Below are 22174 nucleotides of genomic sequence, written 5' to 3'. Positions count from 1 at the left end.
CCGGCTGGGTCCTGGCACGCGGGTGGCAGTGCCAAGGGGTGGGATGACAGCCAGCAGACGTCATCTCCTTAGGGCGTGGCTGGCCGCTTCCCACGCGTGGCCCCGGCTGCCCCCTCCCGCCTGAAGGCTTTTCCTCTGCGTGTGGACCCCAGCCTGAGCCAGTGCCTGGGATCAGGGCCCCCCCCGCCCCCCACTCCCTGCCTCAGTTTCCCTCCTCTTCTTGAGGAGCCGCTTGTGGCTGGGTTGCTGTCTGTCTAGTTCTGCAAATAAGAAAACAGGGGCGAGGCATTTGGGGTGGGGGACGGGTTTCTCAGAACTGAGCTCTTGACGTCCGCTGGGGTCAAAATAACACAAATGGGAACCTCATGGGCGAGTTATATTTATGGACTCACCGAATATTTGCCATCTGCGCTGAGTCCAACCCTCAGGAAGCCCCAGGCTGGGGGCCAGAGCCAGACACCTCCCACCCCCCGCCTCCCAGGGTCACGGCCAGGCCAGAGGAAGGGACAGGGCCGCAGCCCCTGTGGGGTTGGGGGTCGACAGGTAGCCCTGGCCCCGCCCAGCAGCTTCTGCTGCGTGGCCCAACACTGGCGGGAGACGGGGCTTGGGTGGCCAGGCCAGGCGGAGTCCAGGGATCAGGTGTCCTGGCCACAAAGCCCCCTCGGCCCATCAGGAACAAAGGGCCTCCAGGGGCCATTGTCCCGCTGGTCTTTGGACACAATGATGATGTCTCGAGGACTCCCAGGGTCAGGGCACGGGTGGGGAAACTGAGGCCCAAGGGGCCCAGGGAACCCGGGTCACACAGTCAGTCTCACGCTTATGGAGCACCTACTGGATACGCAGCTCCTCTGCTGGGCGCAGAGAAGGCCCGTAAACAAATGGGTAGGAAGGGGTGAGGAAACGTGACCTGGCATCCAACTGGGGATGTGGGGAGGCCTCTCGGGATGTGGCACTTGCTCCAGGCCTGGTCGGAGAAGGAGCTGGGCCCTCACACTGAGGGGTGGTGGTGCGGCAGGCAGAGGAAACAGCCCGTGCAAAGGCCCCGGGGTAGGATGCAGCTTGGCTTGCGTGTGGAGACTAGACGCCGCCGCCCGGCTGGGCCCCGCGGGGGATGGAATTGGATTCCAAGACGGTGGGGGCTGAGGGAAGTTGTGGGCAGGCGGGGGGCTGGCCTGCAGCGCCAGGATCCTGTGCCTGCCTGTTTGTGGCAGGTCCAGCTGCCAGCACTGCCCTCCCGCCCAGCTGGCCAGGCATCTGTGCGGCCAGTGTCAACAGTGGCCCGGGCCCAGCCAGCCCAGCAGATGTCGGGGGCTGTGTTGACTCTGGCGCCTGCCCCACCCCCTTCCTGGCACGTGGCAGCCGGGCCGGCCGGCCGCCTGCTTGGCACCATCACTGCCTCTTCCTCCCCGGTCTTGGCAGGGCCTGGGCCTGACTTCCGCCCGAAAACCCTCGACAGCCGTGAAATTCTGCCGCCGGCTACAGGGTCTGGGGGGGCAGCCAGACTGGGGAGGGGCCGGGAGCAGCGGGCTCAGGGCCACGGAATCTTTCCTTGAAAGCCTGGAACCTCGCTGCCATGGGGCCCCAGGGACTCATGCTGATGGAGGCCAGCACTGGCTGGGATCGTAGTGTGTCACGGGGAGCGAATAGGATCTCAGCCTGCTGCCATCAGGTATGGCATCCTGGTGAAATCCTGGTGGTTTCCTGTTACCAGCAGGGCTGTGCCATCGTGGGATTTTAAGCAAGCAGAGTCTTTAATTGCAGATCTTCAGCCACTTAAGGATTTGAATCTTTAGTCTCAATGACTCAAACGCTGGGGTTTTTATTAACAGCTTTATTGACTTGAGATTCACCTAGCACATAATTCACCTATCGAAAGCGCGATTTGGTCGTCTTTCGTACATTCACGGGGTTGTGCGGTCAATTTTAGAACATTTTCATCACCTCAAAAATAAACCTTTTAAAATGTACCCTTTAGCTCTTACCCCCACCCCCTCTTCTAGCCCCTGACAGCTAGGAATCCACTCTCTGACTCTGTGGATCTGCCTGTTCTGGACATTTCCCATCAATGGAATCACACCCTGTGTGTCCTTCCGTGTCTGGCTTCTCTCCCTGAGCATCGTGTTCTCGGGGTCCGTGCACGCGGTAGCGAGTGTCAGCGCTTCTTTCCTTTTTGTGGCTGAGAGATATTCCATCATACGCACGTATATCCTGCACTTTATTTACCCATTCGTCCACCGATGGACACTGGGTCGTTTCTCCCTTTGGCTGCTATGAACGTGCGTGTACAAGTTGGTGCGTGAACGCCTGCTTTCAGTTCTCACGGGCATGTACCTAGGAGTGGAGGTGCTGCGTCATGTGGTCACCCTGTTAACCTTCTGAGGAGCTGCTGTTCACGGCGGCTGCTCCGTTTTGCGTCCCCGCCAGCCCCACAAAGGTTCCAGTTTCTCCACGTCCTCGCCAACGCTTGTGGTTATGACTTTGATTCCAGCCGTCCTGGTGGGGTGGCGTGCAGTCTCACTGTGGTTCTGATTTGCATTAAAGGTCGGGATCTTTATTGTCCCTCCTCTCCAAGGTCGTGTCTGCTCCCCACAACTTGTAAATGAGCTCAGAGGTATAGAGGTGACAGTTCTAGCTGGTATTTGTCGCCCAACTATGCAGAGACAGCAGACGGAGCGTCTCACGTGTGTCTCGTGTACCTTCACTTCGTGGTGGGGCGGGGGGGGGGCACTGCATTTGCCCCGTCGTGCGGCTGTGGAAGCTGAGGCACGGAGCCGTCGAGCAGCTTTGCCCACGGTCGCACGGGGGAGGTGTCAGAGCTGGGATTTGGCCCCAGGGTGTACTGGAGGAGTGGACAGATGGTGAGGGCCAGGGGGCAAGCCCCCCCCGGCTGCAGGTTTCGGGGGAGCCCGGGTGGCCCTCTGAGCCTCGGTCTCCTCATCTGAAACGGAGGCGGTTAGTCCAGGGCCCGACAGCAGGGCGTCAGGAGCCGGTGCCTGGACACACAGGCCCCCAGGCAGGAAAGGCCTCTCGGGGCTTCTGAGGCCTTGCTGTGGACCCCGCCCGTCCCCTCTCCCCTCCCTGGGCCTCCTGGGGCCTGTTGAATTCCCGTGGGTGTCCTCCTCCACCCCAGCGTGTGTGGCCCTGGAAATGGGTTCAAGCAACTTGGGGTGAAGCCCTGGGCCTCAGCAAGAGGCCAGGGTCACATTTTGGTTTTTCTTTTCTGCTCCTTTCACCTCACTTTGATTTTTTTAAATTATGGGAGGTACACGTATATACATTTTCAAAGTCCTTTTTTGATGCCAGAAGTGACACTTGACACCATTCCGGTGGGGGATAAAAAGGGAAGGATTCCAGTGAGGCCTGAGACCTGCCAGCCCCCTCTGTGACCTAGCTGGCAGCAGCTACGGTTTTCCCAGGCCTTTCTCTGTCCATTTACACAGAAATGTGACGCATAAGGTATCGAAGTGTGGTCTCTCGGTGGGGGGGGGGGGCTGCCAGGATCTGCCAAACGCTGAGCTGGACGCACTGCTTTTCTCCTTTTTTCTCATCATTTTCACTCTGCATCTGTCTGTTTTATCAGAGTGTTTCAAGTAGCCGAGTTCTTTTCAGCTGTTGCGGGTTCCCTTGTGGAGCCGACACCAACACGCTGGTCTGTTTTCCTGTTTCCCTGTTGTAAACAACACTGCAGTGAACATCTCTGGGCTCATGAGAGTTGCTTGGAGCTGAATGGGGTGCGGTTAGGGAGCAGGAATTGCCGGGACTCCGGGAAGAGGTGGCAGATGGTTTCTTCATCCTACCTGGGAGCCCCCAGAGACTGGGGGCCCAGAGAGGGACACACGCACTTCAGCCCTGAAGAGTCAGGGCTGGGCTAGAGGGAAGGCTGCCCAGAGGAATGGGCTTTGGAGCTGGGGCTTTGCAGGACATGTAAGAGTTGGCCAGATGGAGAGAGAAGGGTTAGGGCCTGCATCTTGGAATGGCGTGGCTGGAACATAAAGTGGGAGGGGTAGGGGTGGGCAGACATTAGGGCAAAGCAAAGGTGGGCTCAGAGGGGGGCCTTAGCATGGTTTAGTGCTGGGGGAGAAAGAGGGATTCTGGGAGAACCCTCTGGGCTCTACAGTCCAGGGAGGAGTGGAAGAGGCCAGCGCTACAGCCAGTCCTGCGGGACCAGGGAGGACGAGGAGGAGAATTTTTTGGTGGAGTGTGTTCTGGGCACAGGCTGGAGGTCAGGCACTGGCTTCTGAGCCCAATGACGTTGAGCCAGTTTGCTTGGGGCAGCGTGGGCTGGGCCCAGGCCCGTGGGTCCTGCAGGCCACCTCTGGCGCCGGGCGTCTTCCTGGGGCGCCGGGGTCCCTGGGCCCCGTGCTGGGGGCGGGACCTGTGCCAAGAAGCCCCCCGGGAGCCCAGCCCTGCCCGCCCGGGACAGCGCCCACCTCATCAAAGCCACTGCGGCTGCTGGCGTGGAGCCAGATGGGCCGTGGCGGGCGCGGGGAGGATGCCGCCTGCAGCCCTGGCACCGTGCCCCCGCCCGTGCCAGCCCTGGGAACCACACTGACTCAGCCGGAAGAGCCTTATCTGGCCCCGGCGCCGCCGCCCGGCTGCCCGGTCACCGCCGAGGGGTCACTGCCGCTGTGGCCTGGCCCCCCACACCCACCGCTGCTCCCCACCCCGGTGGTCACTGCCAAGCACCCGGCCACTCCCCACGCTTTCTAATGACACGCATGGTGCCAAAGGGCGTGGTGCCCGGCGGGCATGGGGCGCACGTGGGGTCCAGCCCGCTGACGTGGGCGAGCGCGTGTACGTCGGGACGTGGTGGCTACGTGGGGTCCCTGTGGGCTGGGGGTTCCCGTCTCGAGGGACCCTGTGTGTGTCGGGGTCTGTGTTTGCAGAGCCGGGTCTCTGGGGGCGTCTTGAGACCCCCCCCCCCGTGGTGTCCTTGACCGTGCGTTTGCTGGCGTGGCTCCCCCGTGTGTCTGTGTGCACGGTCTGGGGCCGTGTGGACCCATCTGCAGCGTCTTGTGTGTGTATCTGTCACCTCAGGCGCCTGCTTGTGTGTCCCCGTGTCTGGAGTGTTTGTGTACGTCTGCGTGCACCCCCATGCGACGTGGCCCTGGCATGTGTGGACGTGTTGTGAGTGTGTCCTGGGGTCTGGGTGGCTGAGCTTGTGTATCCGCGTGTGTCGATCCCAGCGCTGTGCCTGTTCCGCACGTCTGTACAGTGGATGACAGGTGACCCTTTCCCGTGGCTGTTTTGTGTGCAGGTGGCTGTATGCTTGTGGGTCTGCAAGCACACACGTGTGCCCGTGTGTGAGCCTTCCGTGCCCCCCGCTGGCCCCGTGTCTCGGGAATCTTGAGCGTGCGGTGGGGCCCATTAACCGTTAGCCAGAAGGTCACGTTGCCCCAGTCAGTGGCTTGAATCGGCGGCCCGGGCACAGGTCAGCCGCCCGCGCCCGTCCGCGTGGCTTCCCGAGCCGCCTTGCTGACGCAGCCCCCGGGAGCCGCGAGGTGTGACCAGGGCCTCAGGGGCTGCAGGGGGTCCCACCGCCCGGTTCCGTCCCTTCCTCCCCTCACGTGCTGTGTGACCTTGGACAGGGGTGCGCCCTCTCTGATCCAGAGGTGCGGCCGGGGGATGCTGGGCAGGGCTCACCTGCTCTGTGCCTCAGTTTCCCCACCTGACACAAAGCCCCTTCAACCCGCCGAGCCTTCTGATCTCGAGCCAGCACCCCCTGCGGTGACTTGGAGGGGCATCCCAGGCCCTCTGGAAGGCCCAGCGACCCCGTTTGCAGACGCCATCCACTGCTCCGGGCGGGGCCGGGGGCAGCTGGGGTTGTGGGCTGTGGGTGGGCACACGTGGGGGCGGGGCCGGACCGCCCTCCTCTGCTCGCCCAGTTGCGCTCGGCCAGAGGACAATTGGGGGTCACGGGGTTAAACGGTAACCAATCTGCCTATTGAAGGCCCCGGCTCGGGACGCAGCCTTGCCCCTCGTCAGGGCCGGCGGGGGTCTCGTGGGGCCGAGGGGTGTGACGGGCACAAAGTCAGCACCGCCTGCCGCCACCCCCGCCTTCCAGACAATGAGCAAGGAACAGATGAAACCCTGATTCCAGGAAGAAACCTATCGGGGGGTCATGAATGGGCACGTCTGCCCAAAATCTCGGAGCGGGGACCTTGTTTGGAGATAGGGTCTTTGCAGGTGTGATGCGGTTAAGATGAGGCCATAGTGGAGGAGGGTGACCCGTGCCCTTAGAAAAAGAGGAGGGACACACAGAGACAGAAAATGGCCGTGTGACGTTGGGGGCAGAGACTGGGGTGGTGCAGCCACAAGCCCAGAGGCCCCCAGAAGCTGGATGAGGAAGGGAGGACCCTCCCCCGAGCCTCTGGAGGGAGCGCAGCCCTGCCTCACCTGGATTCTGGACGTCTGGGCTCCAGAGCCGTGGAAGAACAAATCCTGTGCCAAGCCCCCCGGCCTGTTGCCGCCCCAGGAAATGAATACAAAATCCAGTGAGGGCTTTGGGTCCCTGATCCTTGGGGCTCAGCAATGCCAGGCAGATTCTCATGGAGCCTCCTTAGGGGACCCCGACCGTGTGGTCCACGGGGTCATGGGACTGCTTTACGGCGCAAAGGCCAGGCTGGGCACCCGGGTGCGTGTGTGTCTGAGTCTGGGCCTTCCACAGGGACGTATGGAGCTCCTGCTGTGTACCAGCCCCATTCTGGGCACCAGGTATGCACCTGTGAACAAAGCAGACAGAAGTGGCCGCCCTTGTGGCCACGTGGCAGTGGGGGCCGGGTGGGTGCAGCGGCCGAGGGCGGGCCGTCTGGGGCCATTATCTGAGAGCCAGCCAGCGGACGAGGGTGTGTCTGTGTTTGTGTGTCTGGGTCTGGCTGGACGGGCGTGTCCATGTGCGCCTGGAGACCACTCCGGGTGGTGGGACCTGCTGGGTCTGGGCAGGGCTGAGGGTCCACGTGTCGGGCTGGGAGCATGCGTCCAGATAGGGCTGGGAGGGTCCGTGTGCAGCCATGGGGCAGACCCGGGTCCATGCCACGTAGAGGTCCAGGCGGGGGGCCATGTGGTCTGTCTGGGCGGGGCCAGGGATTCTCTCAAGGCGGTGGTGTGACTCCTAGTGTCCCTGGGGGTAGGTGTGGCATTCTGCCCAGGCTGGAGTGGCCGTGGGCCCTGGGGCTGTGTCACATTCTCTTTCTGCCCCGTGAGGGGTCTCTGAGGGTCCCCGTGGCCACCCCAGCCTCTGCCTTGTTAGGTTATGTCCCTCAGCCCACCCCATGGCTTCCAATGTGTATCTTCCGGGCTTGTGAGGCCCCTACCCAGGGGGGCGCCCCCAGCCCCAGGGGCTGCCAACTCTGGGCGGGGTGGGATGCCCACTTCTTCTGTTCTGTATGCCCCCTTTTAGGACGAGCCCCGTTACGTTCTTCCCCGGGGCTCTGGCTGGGCCTGGGGCCTTGCTGGAGGCTGGAACCGGTGTGACTCGCCCAGGCCACCCTGCCTGGCATGGGGGAGCTGGGCCTGGAACCTGGCCGGGTCCGTCTGTCCCCAGGTCTCCGGTTTCTCTCTCTCCCTCACATCTCTCTCTGTCTCTCCCTCTGTCCTTTTCCTTTCTTCTTTCCGATCTCCACCCTCATCTGCCCACCTGCCCCCATCACCCTGTGATTACTCCCATCTGCCTTTTTCCCGTGAGTGCCCAGTGGACGGCGTGCATGGGCCTGGCTGCCACATTCTCCCGGCCTGGCGGCCCCCGCCTCAGCTGGCACCCTGCCTGGCCGACGGCCCGCCCGGCCCCTCCCTGTGTCCTCCAGCTGGTCCATGTATCCGCCAACAGGGTGCCCCGTTCTTGGATGAGAAGTGGGGCCTGAGGGCGCCTCTGGGGTGCGGTTTGCGGGATCTTAGTTCCCTGACCAGGTATTGGACCCGCACCCTTTGCAGTGAAAGTGCAGGTTCCTAACCACTGGACCACCAGGGAATTCCCGAGCGTTATTCTTTTCTTCGATGCCATTGCCATCTGGGGGGAGCCCAGCCAAGCTGGGGTGCGGGTGGCAGCTGCTCTTGACACCCTCCTTCTGGGCACCATTTCCCCGTCTAGAAAACAGGGGCAGCGTCTGAGCTGGTGTTCTGTTGTCACCATTGTTGGTTACCGGTCACCGAGGGTCCTGGTGGAGGAGAGCGGGCGTGGTGGGCACCAGCTCGGCCCCCGGGTGCCCAGCGTGGGTCTCATCTCTCCTCCTCATTCACTGCAGGAGCTGCTCCCTGGGAGGTGGGATGTTCCAGGAGCAGGGTCCCCCCTCTTGCAGTCGGCGGGTAGGTTTGTTGGCACCCTGAGCCCGCTGGCCACCACAGGCAGGTTCTGTTTTACCGTCGGCCTGGAGTCTGGCAGAGGCTCCTGCAGGTGTGCGGGGCAGGAAACCCCAGCCCTGAACCGTCCGGGGCCCCTTCCTCTTGACTCCTGGGTGGGAGGCGGGAAGCACCCCCCTTCCTTCCTGCGCTGTCTGGGGGAGGCCCAGGGACAGTGAGGACCCGGTCAGCACAGCCAGGGAGGGGCAGCGATCTCTCTTATGCTACTGCACTTCCGTTCAGCGAACCTGGGCTGGGAATGACGGGGACCTCGCTCCCTGGGCAGGTGGATCTTTATGAACAGCCGGACCGCTAGGAGAGTCCCTTGTGGTGCTTTCCCGGCTGCCGGCGGCTCTTCTGCAGGGAAACAGGGCTGCTTCCTTTCAGAAGAAACCCCATGGTGGGAGTTTTAATCCCCGGGCGCCAGGCCCTGGGTGCAGGGCTCAGAACCCTGAGCCAGCGGCTAAGTGGTAGCTAGATGATCGTCCTTGGGTTTCGGGGGCCTGGGACCCCCAAACGAAATGCCCTGAGAGCAGCATGGAACGTCGGGTTCATAATTGCTGGCGGAAGGGAGGGAGGGAGTGAAGAGGGAGAAGATTCTGGATTTTTGGCTGTCTGACTCCAAAGCATTTGCCCGGTGCCCCCTGAGTGCCAGGCGGTCTCGGGCAGGGTCCCACCCCCAACCCCACAAGGCTCTGAGGTGGTCCAGAGGGGCTCAGTACTGGGTTCGAGTCCAGCTCTGCGGCCTTCTCTCAGCACCTCGGTTTCCCTGTCTGTGAAATGGGCTCCCATGCAGATAGCAGTCTGCTCAGAGCCAGGCCTGTGGGTGGGGGCTCCCAGGTGGATGGGAGGCTGCCCGCCCGGATTTGCATGTCATTTGCATGCCGCGGGGCAGCTGCCTTCCTAGAAGTTTCTCCACATTGTTCCCCATCCTGAGTGCGTCCTCAGTGCCAGGCCTGCTGGCATCCCCGGCTGTGACATGGAGCTGGCGGGTGACTAGCCTTGTCCTGCCACCAAGGTGGCTCCTCCTCCCTGCCCCCCAACCCCCCGGCCCATTTTCCTGGAGCCAGACTCTTCTCTCTGCACAATCTGCTCCCATGGTTCCCTCGTCCCCCACCTGGAAGACGCAGGTGCACCCTGCCCACTTCACAGGTGGGAAGACTGAGGCTCCAGGAGACCCCAATTACATGAAAGGTTGACCCAGAGACAAGGGCACTTCCCCGGAACCTCACCATCTGGAAATCCAGAAAGAAGCGCCTTTAATCGTCAGCTTCGTGGTCAGGCTCTGTGACTTGTTTCTGGAACTTTTATTAATATCTGTTTCGTGGGTGGGTGTGCCGTGTCTTTTCGGAGAGGGGGCACATGCTGGTTGTTGGGGGGGCGGGGGTGGCCAAGCTGGCAGATGTTTCTGCCTGGCCCAGAATCACTTCCCCAATTTCCTGCAGGCCCAGTGGGGGCCCCTGCAGCCCTGGAGCGCTGACGGGAAATGAAAGGGCCATGTGGCCCTGCGCCTGGCTGGGGTGGGTGGCCCCAGGGGTCAGGTGCGCCAGGAGGGCAACTTGTGGGAAGAGCCTGAGGTCGCCCGGTGAACACTGATTAAGCCCCTACTGTGTGCAGCAGCAAGCAAGCCTGCCCTTCCCCCATCCTGCTGCAGGGATGGCTGGCTTCAAAGGCGCCCCCGCTCCCTCACCACCTCCCCCTGCCTGTGTGTGACTCCTGCTGTGCCCCTCGCAGGCCTGGGGCTCCCAAGGGTTGTCTGGGTCTCTCTTGGGCACATTGCATCCCCAGCATCCAGCACAGGCCTTAACATACAGAAGGATGGGAATTCCCTGGCGGTCCAGTGGTTAGGACTCCGTGCTTTCACTGCTGTGGGCCTGGGTTCAACCCCTGAACTAAGATCCTGCAAGCCGTGCACCGCAAACGGTGTAGTGCAGCCCAGGAAAAAAAAAAAAAAAAGCATACAGAAGGTGCTCAGTCATGGATGCAAAATTGATTGACCTGGCCACAGCCCCGAGGGCTGACAAGGAGGGTTCCAGACTCCGGGTGCTTCCGCCCCACCCGGCCTCCTCCCGCCAGACTTCATCCATCCATCCATCCATCCATCCATCCATCCGTTTGTCTGTCCCTGCCCCGGGGTCTCTTGGGAGGGGGCGAGAAGGGGCAGGAGCGCACCCTCTGGGCCGGGCTGCGGAAGAGGATGGTTAAGCGGGGCTACAGCGCGGCGGCACCAGTGCCGGACCGAGACCCGGTCACCAGGTGCGCACGGAAGCCCCTGCCCGCCTCAGTGGGCACGAGGGGAGGGGCCGTGGGGGGGTGTGGGTGCCGCCCCTGCCCCACCCGTGCCCTGCCCCGCCCCCCAGCCCTGCGCGTGGGCGTTTCTGTGAATGGGGGAGGCTGGTTGGCCCCCAGGGACCCGGCCCCTGCCCACCTGGGCAACGGCTGCCAGCGCTGAGTCATCCGGGCGCAGGGCCTCCCAGGGCCCGATAATGTGAGGAGGGGCTTTATCAGCTGGGGTGGGGCCGCCAGGAGGGGGACACCAGGGCTGAGCTGGGATGGAGCGTGAACCAGGGGCCAGAGCCCCGTGTGCCTTCTCCTCCCTTCCTTCTTTAGCACCTGCTGTATACTGTGCCTACCCACTGTTACCTATTCTGCCCTGGGGGCTCTCATCTGGGTGGGAAGAAAGAAGGGAAGGAAACCATCCCCAAAATAAGTACAGAACCACGTGACCCGTGACAGATGCTGGGGGAGGGGCAGGGAATGTCACTGGGGGCACTGCCTTGGCTTGGGGGTCAGCAGGAGCCAAAGAGGGCAAGGGTGGAGGAGGGGGACCCAGGTGGGGGGACCAGCAATGCAGAGGCCCCAGGCAGGACCAGGTTGGGAGCAGCGAGGGGCCAGCGCCGGGGAGGGACCAGGTGCAGGCATCTGCGGGGCCAGGACCACACCCCAGCCTGGCCGGCGGGAGGTCTGGCTTTTTCTGACAGCAACAGGGAGCCAAGGGCCTCTTCGAAGCAGGGGAGACACAGGCTGATCTCGATGTAAAGATTAAAAGCTCCCCGGACTCTCCACCCTGGGGGGCTGCAAGGAGGAAGTGTCATCCTATTGCTTTTGGGCGTTCTGTGGGGGGACGTTGAGGGGTAAAAACCAGCTGTGCGGGCTTCTCTGCTCTTTCAGTGCAGTTTCACTTTGCTTACAGGAGTTACAATGAATCAGTTCTTGTCCAAAGCCCAAAGAATATAGAAATAGTGAGATTCGTAATAATAGCCAAAAAATGGAAATAACCCAAATGCCCATCAGTGGTGAATGGATAAACAAATGTGGTCCATCCACACACGGGAACATCACTCACCTATGAAAAGGGGTGAAGAAGCCCTGACACTCGCTACAACGTGGACGGACCCTGAGAACACGATGCTCAGTGAGAGAAGCCAGACACAGAAGGACACAGTGTGTGATTCCACTGATGGGAAACGTCCAGAACAGGCAGATCCACAGAGACAGAGAGTGGATTCGTGGTTGTCAGGGGCTGGGGAGGGGAAGGGGGGTGACTGCTGATGGGCACGGGGCTTCCTTTGGGGTGATGGAATGTTTTGGAACTAGATAGGGGTTGCGGTTGCAGAACAATGTTCAATGCACCAAAGGCCACTGAATTGTTCACCTTAAAACGGTGAATTCTGTGTTACGTGACTTTCACCTCCATAAATATTTTTTTTAAAGATCCAGGACCAGGTAGGTGAGATTAAGGCCCTGAGGCTCCCGGGCGGCGCCAGCCCTGCCTGACGCCTCACTCCACCGTTCATCCTTGTCCGTTCCCAGACCCCCTCCAAGGGCCAGGGTTCCAGCGGGGTCCCCATGGTCCCCACACATGGACGGTGTCTGTTCCCGCCGTTCTGGCCGTGGGGGATGCCATCCTTCTCTGGTTGCCCGTGAGCCGTATTGGACACAAGTGCAAAAACGGGCCTTTTTCGGGACTTCCCTGGCAGTCCAGTGGTTAGGATTTGGGGCTTCCACTGCAGGGGCCCCAGGTTCAATCCCTGGTCGGGGGACTAGGATCCCACAGGCCACACGGTGGGGCCAAAAAAAGAAAAAAACCACGAGGGGGCCTTTTCCACCTGTTCCCAGCTGTGGGCCTCTCCCTGCCACATCGGTGGCTGCCAGGGACAAGGTTGTTCTTCTCCGGGGCTGGGGGTTGCCAGTCCCCCGAACGCTCCTGGTTTCTCCTGATTTTGTCCCTGTATCTGCTGTCCAAGGACACGGCCTCACTCCTGGAGTCCCCCTGCCGCCCAGTGGCCTCGTGCATCCGAGGTAGGGCCCCGCGGACTTTGGAGCTGCCTGGGTGTCGGGAGGGGGGCTGAGCAGACACCGTTAAGGGGGCAAAGTTCCTCCTGGGGGCCCTGGAGCGGGTGCTTTCTTTACAGCTGGGGCCCCTCGGCCTTGGGCTTGTCGCCGCCCTGGGCCCCGTGCAGGCTGGAGCTGGGGACACGGTGCCGGGGAGGGGTCTCCCGCGTGTGGGCGGCCCTGGGGGCGCCCCTCCCCCCGCACCAGGTCCCCCCCTTGTGGTCTGATGGAGGCCACGGGCCTGCCCTCCTCTTTCAGGCTGGCAGGTGGGCCCAGGGCATGCATGGTGCCCTGGCTCCCGAGGGGTCTGCTGTCCCCGCAGGGCGGCTTCGTGGGAGGGGGCCCCACCCCCGGGGGTCATCGAGGCCTGGTCAGCAGCACAACCCACTGACCTGGCTGGGAGCTCCTCGAAGCTGGTGGTAGTGAAAATGCTCACCTTTCGCCACAAACAAGAATTTCCTGTTTGCCCCTTGCGCACTTGGGGGAGGGGAGGTTATCTCACTTTTTCCTCCCTGGCCCCTCCCCCGCCCACTACCTGACCCCGAGCCTGCCCTGCTTTATCTGCTTCCTCCTTGCAGACTGGCCCCTCCACCCTCTGCGGAAGGGTGGGTGGCGGGGTCCCTCCGCGGGACCCCCTCCTTTCCCCTCTAGCCTCCCTCTCCTACCTGGGCTGGACCCAGAGCGAGGCAGGTGGCCTTTCGTGCTCATCCTCTTCCCAACGTGGTCGAGTGTCCACGGAGAAATCCATGTGTGGCATGAGGCTGGGTTGCGCCTTTGCTGCAAAGGAAACTGAGGCAGAGGCCGGGGTCAGAGGGTGAGGAGGGGCTGGGAGGGGAAGGAGGGAGCCTTGCGGAGATCCGGGAAACTGCATTCCAGAGGAGGGAGCAGCAGGTGCAAAGGCCCTGAGGTGAGGGCCTGTGACAAGACCCACGGGGGCCGAGCAGAGGGAGGTGAGGGCAAGGAGGTGACAGGCCAGCAGTGACCGCAGGGGAAGTGAGGTCCTTGATGGGGGCAATGGGAAGCCATGGGAGACTGTAAGTCAGGGGAGAGTCTCGCCCAGGCTGCCCGGGAAGGCCCCTCTGGCTGCTCAGCAGGGGTGGGGGCTTGGCTCTGCTTGGTCTGTGCCTCAGTTTCCCGTCTGTGAAGTGGGTGGTGCTGGGGAGGAGGAAGATGGACACGCGGGCAGTCCAGCCTCGGTAACTAGCGGATGCACGCCCTCCGTCACTGGGTAGGGGCCCAGCCACAGCAGAGACCGGCGGAGGGGCGCGGGGCCTGTCCCGGTGACCCCGCCCGGCAGGTGGAAAACGGGAAGGGAGGTGTGTGCTTGGGAGCCTCTGTGGGAGCCCCCAGCCCAGGCCCGCATGTCCACACCCACATCCTCGGGGTTCTGTACCGCCTTCACAGATGCGGCTTGGGGAGGACAGGATGTGAACCCAGCAGGGCAGACTCCAAGTGCCCCCAAGACCCTTGTCTGCCCGATGCCAGGACGCAGGTGGCCCGAAGCGTGGGTTGTGCACAGACACATCTCGGGCTTGGGAAAGGATAGGGGGTCCCACCCCCACGTTGCACTGAGAAATCAAGGTCCACTTAACGAGCATTTATGAAGCAGCTGCTGGGTGCCCAATTCTAGATACTGGGAACCAAGCAGACAAAATCCCGAACACCCTACCAGGGCATGTGGACAGGAGACCAGACCAGTGTGTAGACCCATGCGGCTTGGTGGTGCGGGGGAGTGGGGTACACGGAAGAGTCGCCCGTGATCGGTGCATGTGCCGCGGAGCTTCTCTCCAGGACGACATGGGAACAGAGACCTGGGCAACGACGGGGAAGCCCTCGGGGACAGAGCTAGGGCAGAGCCAGGACGGCATTCCGAGAGAGGAGCTGCCAGGTCAAAGGCCTGGAGCGGGGACCGCGGCCCCTGGCGGGTTTGAGAAGCAGCGGGAAGGCTGGTGAGAGGTCAGCTGGGAGCGGCCCTGGCAGGTCTTCTGGGACGCGTGGCCGCAGAGAGGCGGGGTGTCCTCAGAACTGGCGGGAGGTGGAGGTGGCCCCGTGATCAGAGCGCGCAGTGGCCCCGGGGAAATCAGGCTCTGGGGAGGGGAGAGTGGGACAGTTTATCTGGGGCCTCAGCCCAAGGCGGGGGTGTTTCCTGAGGTTTTGCCCAACCTCCAGCCTGGGTTTGCAGCTCCGGGTGTGACAGTGCCTCCTGGTCCGTCCAGAAAGGGACAGGGTTTCAGCCAGAGGGCCCAGGTGGGCCCGAGGCCTGGGCGTGGCTCAGGATGTGTTGTGGCCCAGCTGTGTGGCTTGAGAGCCTTGTGAGGACAGGCAGCCGGGCCCAGGGCCTCACGAGGGGGGCCCCCCCCGGACACCACCACAGGGGGCCTGGACACCGCCCCCAGCTCCCCCATCCCTGAGGCCTGGTGGGCAGCCCTAGCCGGCTGGCCAGGGCAGGACACACCCTGCAGGGGTGCGGAACTTGGGCCCAGAGCCCCATAAAGCTGGGGCGGCCTTTACTGCCCGTCTTTGTTGTCGGCTGCCCACAGCAACAGCCATTAAAGCTTCCTTCTCTGTCGGCAGCCTGCCCACCCCCTTTATGGCCTCGCACAATGCCCTGGCCCCTCGGGGGTCTGGCCGTGCCACGGCGGCCCGCCCACCGTTTGGCCTGGGAGTTAACGGGCCCCCTACCAAGCCGGCCCGCCTCTGCCCGGCAGCTGTTCTCTGCCCTGAGCCTCAGTTTCCCCACCTGGAATATGGAGGTCCTGATGGTTCCAGGAGCTCAGGGTGAAGCTATTGTGTTTATCACCCACTGTCTCTGAAAGATGGGGAAACTGAGGCAGGAGGGGCACTGGGATCTCTTGCGGGAGCTGGGCCCAGGAAGGGGTTCATGCCGGGTGGACCCCCCTCCACCAGGGTCGGGATCTCAAGGAAGGAGATGTCGCCCCCTCGTCAGGAAGGGCTTGAGGTTCGGTGGTCCCCTGTGAGCTTCCTGGAGCGGCCATAACAAATGACCACAAACTGGGCAGCTTAGAACAACAGGGATTTACTCTCAGTTCTGGAGGACTGACGTCTGGGGTCAGGGGATGGCTGGGCCTTGCTCAGGCTCCAGGGGACGGTCCTTCTTGCCTCTTCCGGCTTCTGGGGGCTCCAGGCGTCACCCCAGTCTCTGCCTCTATCTCCCCGTGTGTCTCTGTGTCTCTCCTCCTCTCATAAGGACACCAGTCACCCTACTCTGGGACCTCATCGTAACTAATGTCATTTGCAGAGACCCTATTTCCAGATCAGGTCCCATCCTGAGGTTCCGGGTGGATGGGAATTTGAGGGCAATTCCCCACAAGTCTCTCTGGTCTTCTCTGCCCAGCCTGGGCCACGTTGCGGCCGAGAAAATCAGGGTTCACTTAACGAGCATCTATTAAGCAACTGCTGTGTGCTCAGCCCCATTTTAGACACTGAAAACAGAACAGACAAAATCCCCGACGTTCCAGCCGGGCAGACAGACAGGAGACTGGACCAGGTTGTGAACCATGGGGATCTGATGAAGGGACTGAGGGGAGAGGGGGGCGAGGGGCGCACACAGTGCTGGGGGCTGTGCGGACAGGGGGAATGGGGATGGGGCAGGGGCGGTGGAGGCGGCCCAGGCGGGTGCATGCCCATGGGAAGGTCCACCTGCAGGCCCCACACCCCTCAGGCAGGGGGAAAAACGGGGCCTCCCTGGCCACCATAAATCAGTGCAGGAATGCAGCTGGCCAGCTGGCTCTGGCAGGGTGGAGACAAAGGCCCGGCCTCGACCACCCAGGTCTGGGCTCCTGGCCCCCCCGGCCTGTACCCTGCGGGCCCCACTTTCTCTCCATTACACAGATGAGGAAACTGAGGCCCAGAGAGGGGCGAGGTGGCTGAGGGGTAGCCAACCCGAGGACCCTGCCTCCCCAGGCCCGGGGATGTCCCATACCGCAGGAGCTGGGCATCAGTGTGTTCCTGGGCCCTGATGACGGATTATCCCAGCTGGGGCTAATTGGTGGTTTCAAGGCCCCACACAGTCCCACTTGCTCTCTGTCCAGGTGGCCATGGGGACTGCATTCCCCAAAGCTTAATTTGAAGCCTGCTATCTGCACTGCCCACCCCAGGCAAATCCCCCTCCCAACTTTGCTCTCTAATTATCTCTGCTGGCTTCCCCTGCCTGCCAGCACCTGGGAGCTGAGGGTTGAGTCTGGGGACCCCCTGCCCCGCTGATAGCCCAGACCGAGGCCCTCTCCCCGCCCTGGTGACTGGTGAACCCAGGCAGCAGGTGCGCAGGACAGAGCCTGTGCTGAGAGTCCCCGAGAATCCTGACTCCAGGCTCAGGCCTGCCTCTGTGCCTCAGCTACAAAATGGGCCGCCTCTCAGGAGCACATGCGTGTGACTCGGTGGACCGTGCCGGACGTCCACCATCCTCGTGGTGGCGATGGTCTAGGTGGGATAAATTGTGCCCCCAAAAATTACATGTTCAAGTCTGAGCTCCAGGTACCTGTGAACGGGACATGATTTGGGAATCAGGTCTTTGCATATGTGATTAGTTACGGGTGGAGATGAGGTAGCCCTAAAGCCAGTGAGTGATGCCCCATAAGAAAAGGGGGATTTGGACACAGAGACACAGGGAGAAGCCACGTGAAGACAGAGGCCGAGGCCGGGGTGATGCAGCCACAGGCCCAGGACACCTGGAGCCCCAGGAGCTGGAAGAGGCGGGAAGGATCCCCCCGCAGCCGCCCCCCGCCCCAGCCTCTGGAGGGAGCACAGCCCTGCCACACCTTGATCTCAGACGGCTGGCCTCCAGAGCCGGGAGAGGATAAATCTGTGTGGTTTAAGCCAAGTGTGCGGTCAGCTGTTACAGCCGCCCCAGGACAGGTATCTTAGGGTCCTTGTCTGACAGTGGCGGGGGCAGGCCTCAGGAGATGTTTGGACTGTGGGGGGCCGGGGGTCTGGGGCCGGGACCCCTCGGTTGGCCCTCCGTGCCATGTGGATGTGGCACCCGCACCCAAGCTCTGGCACCAACTAATCCATCCCCTCCCTGCCGTCGCAGCTCTACGAACTGGACGGGGACCCCAAGAGGAAGGAGTTCCTGGATGACTTGTTCAGCTTCATGCAGAAGCGAGGTGAGGCCTGCCCGCCGGGAAGTCCCGGATGTGAGCACGCAGGACGGGGGGCCCTGCTGGCCACTGCCCGGGGCAGGTGTGTCAGCGAGGCTGTGAGTGAGTTCTCTGTGGCCGGAGGCATCCAAGAGATGCCTGAGGGGGGAGACACAGCCCTGCCATGGTGGCGGGGGAGGTCTGAGAGAAGTGGCACCATCCTGCCATGGGTATCTGACAGGAGACACAGCCCAGCCCTGAGGGTCTGATTAGGGGAGACACAGCTGTGAGAGTCTGAGGGGTAAGTCCTTGGGTGGGGGGGGTCTCAGGGCCCCAACCCAGAACTGACAGTCCAGGCTTCCTCCCTTGCTGCTGAGACCCGGGCGCAGTGGAGTCCTGGCTCTCCGGATCGCCCGCAGCGGGGCTTCCCCTGTTTGGGGAGCAGGGCTGGATTCCCCAGTCAGGCAGGCGGGCGGGCGCTGGGTGGCAGGACAGAAGCTCCCCACAGGCTAGAGCCTGGCCTTCCTGCCGCCACTGGGGGGAGGTTTGGGTCCAGGCCCCTCCCTGCTCCCACCTGGGGCCTCAGTTCCCCCATCTGTAAGGTGGGCCACCAACATTCCCCCCCATGTGGCAGTGCCCCAGATGCGCTGCGTGCCAGGTCCACAGTTATTATGCGCCAACAGTGTACCAGGCCCAAGCCACCTGTATTCCCCTACGCCCTGGGGTCTGGGGTGAGGTGGATGCCAGACGCGGCCTTGAGAACAGCGAGACGACCAGGGACGGAGGCCAGGCCTGGGGAGCAGGGACTGGTCTGGGTGGGTGTCCAGGTGGGGAAACGGACGGCCCAGACACTGGGGGACGTCGGGGGCATTCAGGGTGAGCCAGGCCCAGCGAGGATGGGGGAGGAGGGCACCCAGAGGGTCCCCAGGGCCCTCCCTCAGCTCAGAGCTGCCAGCCAGCCAGGGGTCCCAGGAGCACCCACTGCGCGTGGGGCTCATTTCCTTGATACCTCCTCCCCCCACACCCCCTCATCAGGGTTATCACGACCCCCACTGTTCAGGGAAGGAAACTGAGGCCTGGAGAGGGGAGAGGGCCTCTGAGCCACAGAGGCAGGAAGGGGTGGGGCCGGGGCGGGGCTGGCGGGGGTGGGTGGGGCGGGCAGGGGAGCCGCATGGGCTATGACTGTGGCAGGGGCCAGCCAGGCGGCTTCTTTGTCCAGGGCCCCTGGCTGCCCCTCCCTGCCAGCAGCTTCTGTAAACACAGACCCAACCAGGCCCAGGCCGGAAGGGAAGGAGATGAGAGGGGAGGGGGCTGCGGCCTCCACGTTAACCCCTCCTGTGCCAGGGGTGGAGGAATCCAGACCCAGCCAGGCCTGCTGCCCCCCCTCGCCCCCCCCCCCCACCCCCCCATGTGGTCAGAGAGATCGACCCACCCTTTATCATCCTGTCCACACCTACCTGAGCCCCCCACTACCCGCCCCCCGCACCATGGGGCTCCAAGCTCCCAGGCCCGGAGCCCACCCATTTTGCCCCAGATTGGGCTCCTGGTGTCCTGGAGGCACAGAGAAAGTATGGTGAGCTGCCCCAGAGCGGTGAGGCTGGGGTCCTCTGGGGACCCCAGCTCCTGGCCACACAGGGCTTCAAGGGTCTGTGTCCAGCCCTGTCTCCCTCACCAAGCCAGGTGCTCCTGGAGGACAGGAAGCAACAAACTCCTATGCAACCCTCAAAACCCAGCTCCAAGGCCCTCTCTTCCCTACCTTCCTCTTGAACCCTCCCCTCTATAATTGGAGTCGGGGGCTTTGGGGCTGAGAATCTGGATACCATGTCCTGCATCCCATAATAAAGTAGTCTTTCACCCACATCACAAAGTAAAAACCTCCAACTGGATATCTCTCAGAATTCTCTGGGGGCTGGACATGGAGGAGGGGTCCTGCCTGCACCCCACCCTCCTGCAGTTTCCTTGATGACCTCTCCGCCCTTCCTTATCGCCCCCCCCCCACCCCCGCCTGCCTCCATCAATGCCTCTCTGTGCTCTCCCAGCCCCGCTCCTTCTATAAACATCCGCCGCCTGGCTGCCGAGCCAGGGCGCAGGGTCCCAGGAGGAGCTTTGGTGTGATTCCTTCTTTTTCCCAATGCAGAGCCTAAACCAGCGTCCTGGGTGGGCCGGGTGGGCGCTGTGGGCGCATCTCTGGGGCTGGGTGTGCTGCTGACACCTGGCGTTGCTTTTCTCTCTCCTTCCTGGGCTGGAAAATGAAGCGGGTAGCGTGGGGGTCTGAGGCCCATCTTCCTCCACCCACTCCAGGAGGTCTTCATTCGTTGGGGATTTTGCAACCCGGGAAGGGCCCGGCAGTGGTCAAGGTTGGCAGGAGGTGGTTCCGGGATGTCCAGCTTGTAGAGGGGGGACCAGGAAGCAGGGTCCTGGGTACAGGGCATTGTCCAGGGCTGGGGCAGGGAGCAGGAGCCCATCCTGGAGCTTCCCTTTGCCACCTCTGCAGGGGCGGCAAGCATGCCCCCAAGGCTGGGATGGGGGCCATCAACCTTCACTGTTTATTGAGCACCTGCTGTATGCCAGGCTGGGCACCGGGGACCCCATGTGAGCAGGACAGCAGGTGGGGGCCACAGACAGTAAACCCGTACTTTCACTGCCAGGGAGAGAGGTTTAAGTGGGGGCTTCTCCGCCCTCAGCCAGGATGGTGCCAGGCAGGCTGATCTGAGACCTAAGGGCTCCCACGGCTGGGGCTTCTGGGTGACAGGGAGATGGCGTGTGCAGGGGCTTGGAGCATCAGGGTGGGTGTAAGATGGGAGCAGGGCTGTCTTTAGGGAGGAGCCCCCTCCTGAGGCTGGGCCACCCCCAGCCTCCCTCCCAGGTCTGGCCCACCTCCCCACTGTCTAAGCTGCAAAGTGGATTAATCAAGCCCTCCCTCCCCCACTGCAAAGCCCCCAACACAGCAGAGTTGTTTTGGCAGCTGTCGTGTCTGTAGGAGGAATAACAACGGCTGTGTTTCTCATGCTGGGCCCCCAGGTTGACCCTGCAGCTCCCCCCTCACCCACCCAGGTGAGAGCAGCATGAGCCCAGATCACTGATGGAGAGACTGAGGCAGAGCTGCCTCCTCAGGGCTCTCGCAAGCAGGGGTCTCACCCGGGCGACCCTGCCCCCAGGGGACACTGGGTGACGCCTGGGACAGCTGTGGTTGTCACACTGGGGGCTTCTCTCCTGGCATCCAGTGGGTGGGGCAGGGAGGCTGCTCCACCCCTCACAGCGTCCGGGACGGCCCCCAAGAGAGTGAGCCGCCCCAGCTCAGCTATGCCGAGGGGACCCGCTCTCACCGACGCGTCGGGCACCACCCCAGGTGACAGCACCCCCCCTCCCTGCAGGGACGCCCGTGAACCGCATCCCCATCATGGCCAAGCAGGTGCTCGACCTGTTCATGCTGTACGTGCTGGTAACGGAGAAGGGCGGCCTGGTGGAGGTCATCAACAAGAAGCTGTGGCGGGAGATCACCAAGGGCCTCAACCTGCCCACGTCCATCACCAGCGCCGCCTTCACGCTGCGCACCCAGTGAGTGCCCACCCGCGGCGTCTGGGCAGAAAGGACCCAAGGCAGGGAGGAGTGGGGGGGGGGGGGGTGGGCGGCCAGAGCACAGGGTGGAGGCTGGAATGTCCTGGCTCTGAGGCTATGCAAATTGAGTGTTGAAGGAATAGCAGGTAGTCGATGTGGGGACGGGGATGGGGACATGTCACAGGACAGGCATTGAGACAGAGGGAACAGCACAGGCAAGGACCACGACTTGGAGGGCTGCCGGGTGCTTCCGGGCAGAGCTGTGGGATGGGGATGGGGAGCTGGTGCTGCAGCGGGGCTTGGCTTTATGCAGACCCCAGAGACATCCCAGGTGCCATCCTGTCCCCTTGCCCCTGCCCGCAGGTACATGAAGTACCTGTACCCCTACGAGTGTGAGAAGCGTGGCCTCAGCAACCCCAATGAGCTCCAGGCGGCCATCGACAGCAACCGGAGGGAGGGCCGGCGCCAGAGCTTTGGGGGCTCCCTCTTCGCCTACTCACCAGGCGGGGCCCACAGCATGCTCTCCTCGCCCAAGCTCCCTGTGTCCTCCCTGGGCCTGGCCGCCAGCACCAACGGCAGCTCCATCACCCCAGCCCCCAAGATCAAGAAAGGTGAGGGCTGCATGGGGCCTGGGGCCTGATCTTGACTCAGCTTCAGCCTGGCAGTGTGTCCCAGGGAGGGGGCCGCCTTTTCCCTTCCCTGGGTAACCGGGATGATAGACCCCAAAGTTGGTGTGTAAGAGGGCGGCCAACCTGCTTGTGCTGTGCCTGTGGCAGACATTACTAATCAATTGCCATTTTTCCAGCCCCAGGTCCGTAGCAGGCAGACATCACTAATCAATTCATTTCCCC

At 62.7% G+C, this 22174-nt stretch overlaps 1 protein-coding gene across 3 annotated transcripts in view; it reads left to right on the top strand.

Annotated features, from left to right (window-relative positions):
• ARID3A (AT-rich interaction domain 3A) overlaps positions 1 to 22174 on the top strand; it is a 33333-nt gene that overhangs the window by 6770 nt on the left and 4389 nt on the right. For all 3 annotated transcript variants that reach the window (XM_059919007.1, XM_059919008.1, XM_059919006.1), the window contains exons 4-6: positions 17720 to 17792; positions 21140 to 21323; positions 21687 to 21934. In XM_059919007.1, the coding sequence (XP_059774990.1) occupies positions 17720 to 17792; positions 21140 to 21323; positions 21687 to 21934 (505 nt within the window). The remainder of the gene's footprint in view (positions 1 to 17719; positions 17793 to 21139; positions 21324 to 21686; positions 21935 to 22174) is intronic.

The sequence above is a fragment of the Balaenoptera ricei genome, chromosome 3, assembly GCF_028023285.1.
Source record: "Balaenoptera ricei isolate mBalRic1 chromosome 3, mBalRic1.hap2, whole genome shotgun sequence".
Classification (NCBI taxonomy): domain Eukaryota; kingdom Metazoa; phylum Chordata; class Mammalia; order Artiodactyla; family Balaenopteridae; genus Balaenoptera; species Balaenoptera ricei.
Note: the sequence above shows the minus strand (reverse complement) of the source record. Positions and strands in the feature narration are given on the sequence as shown.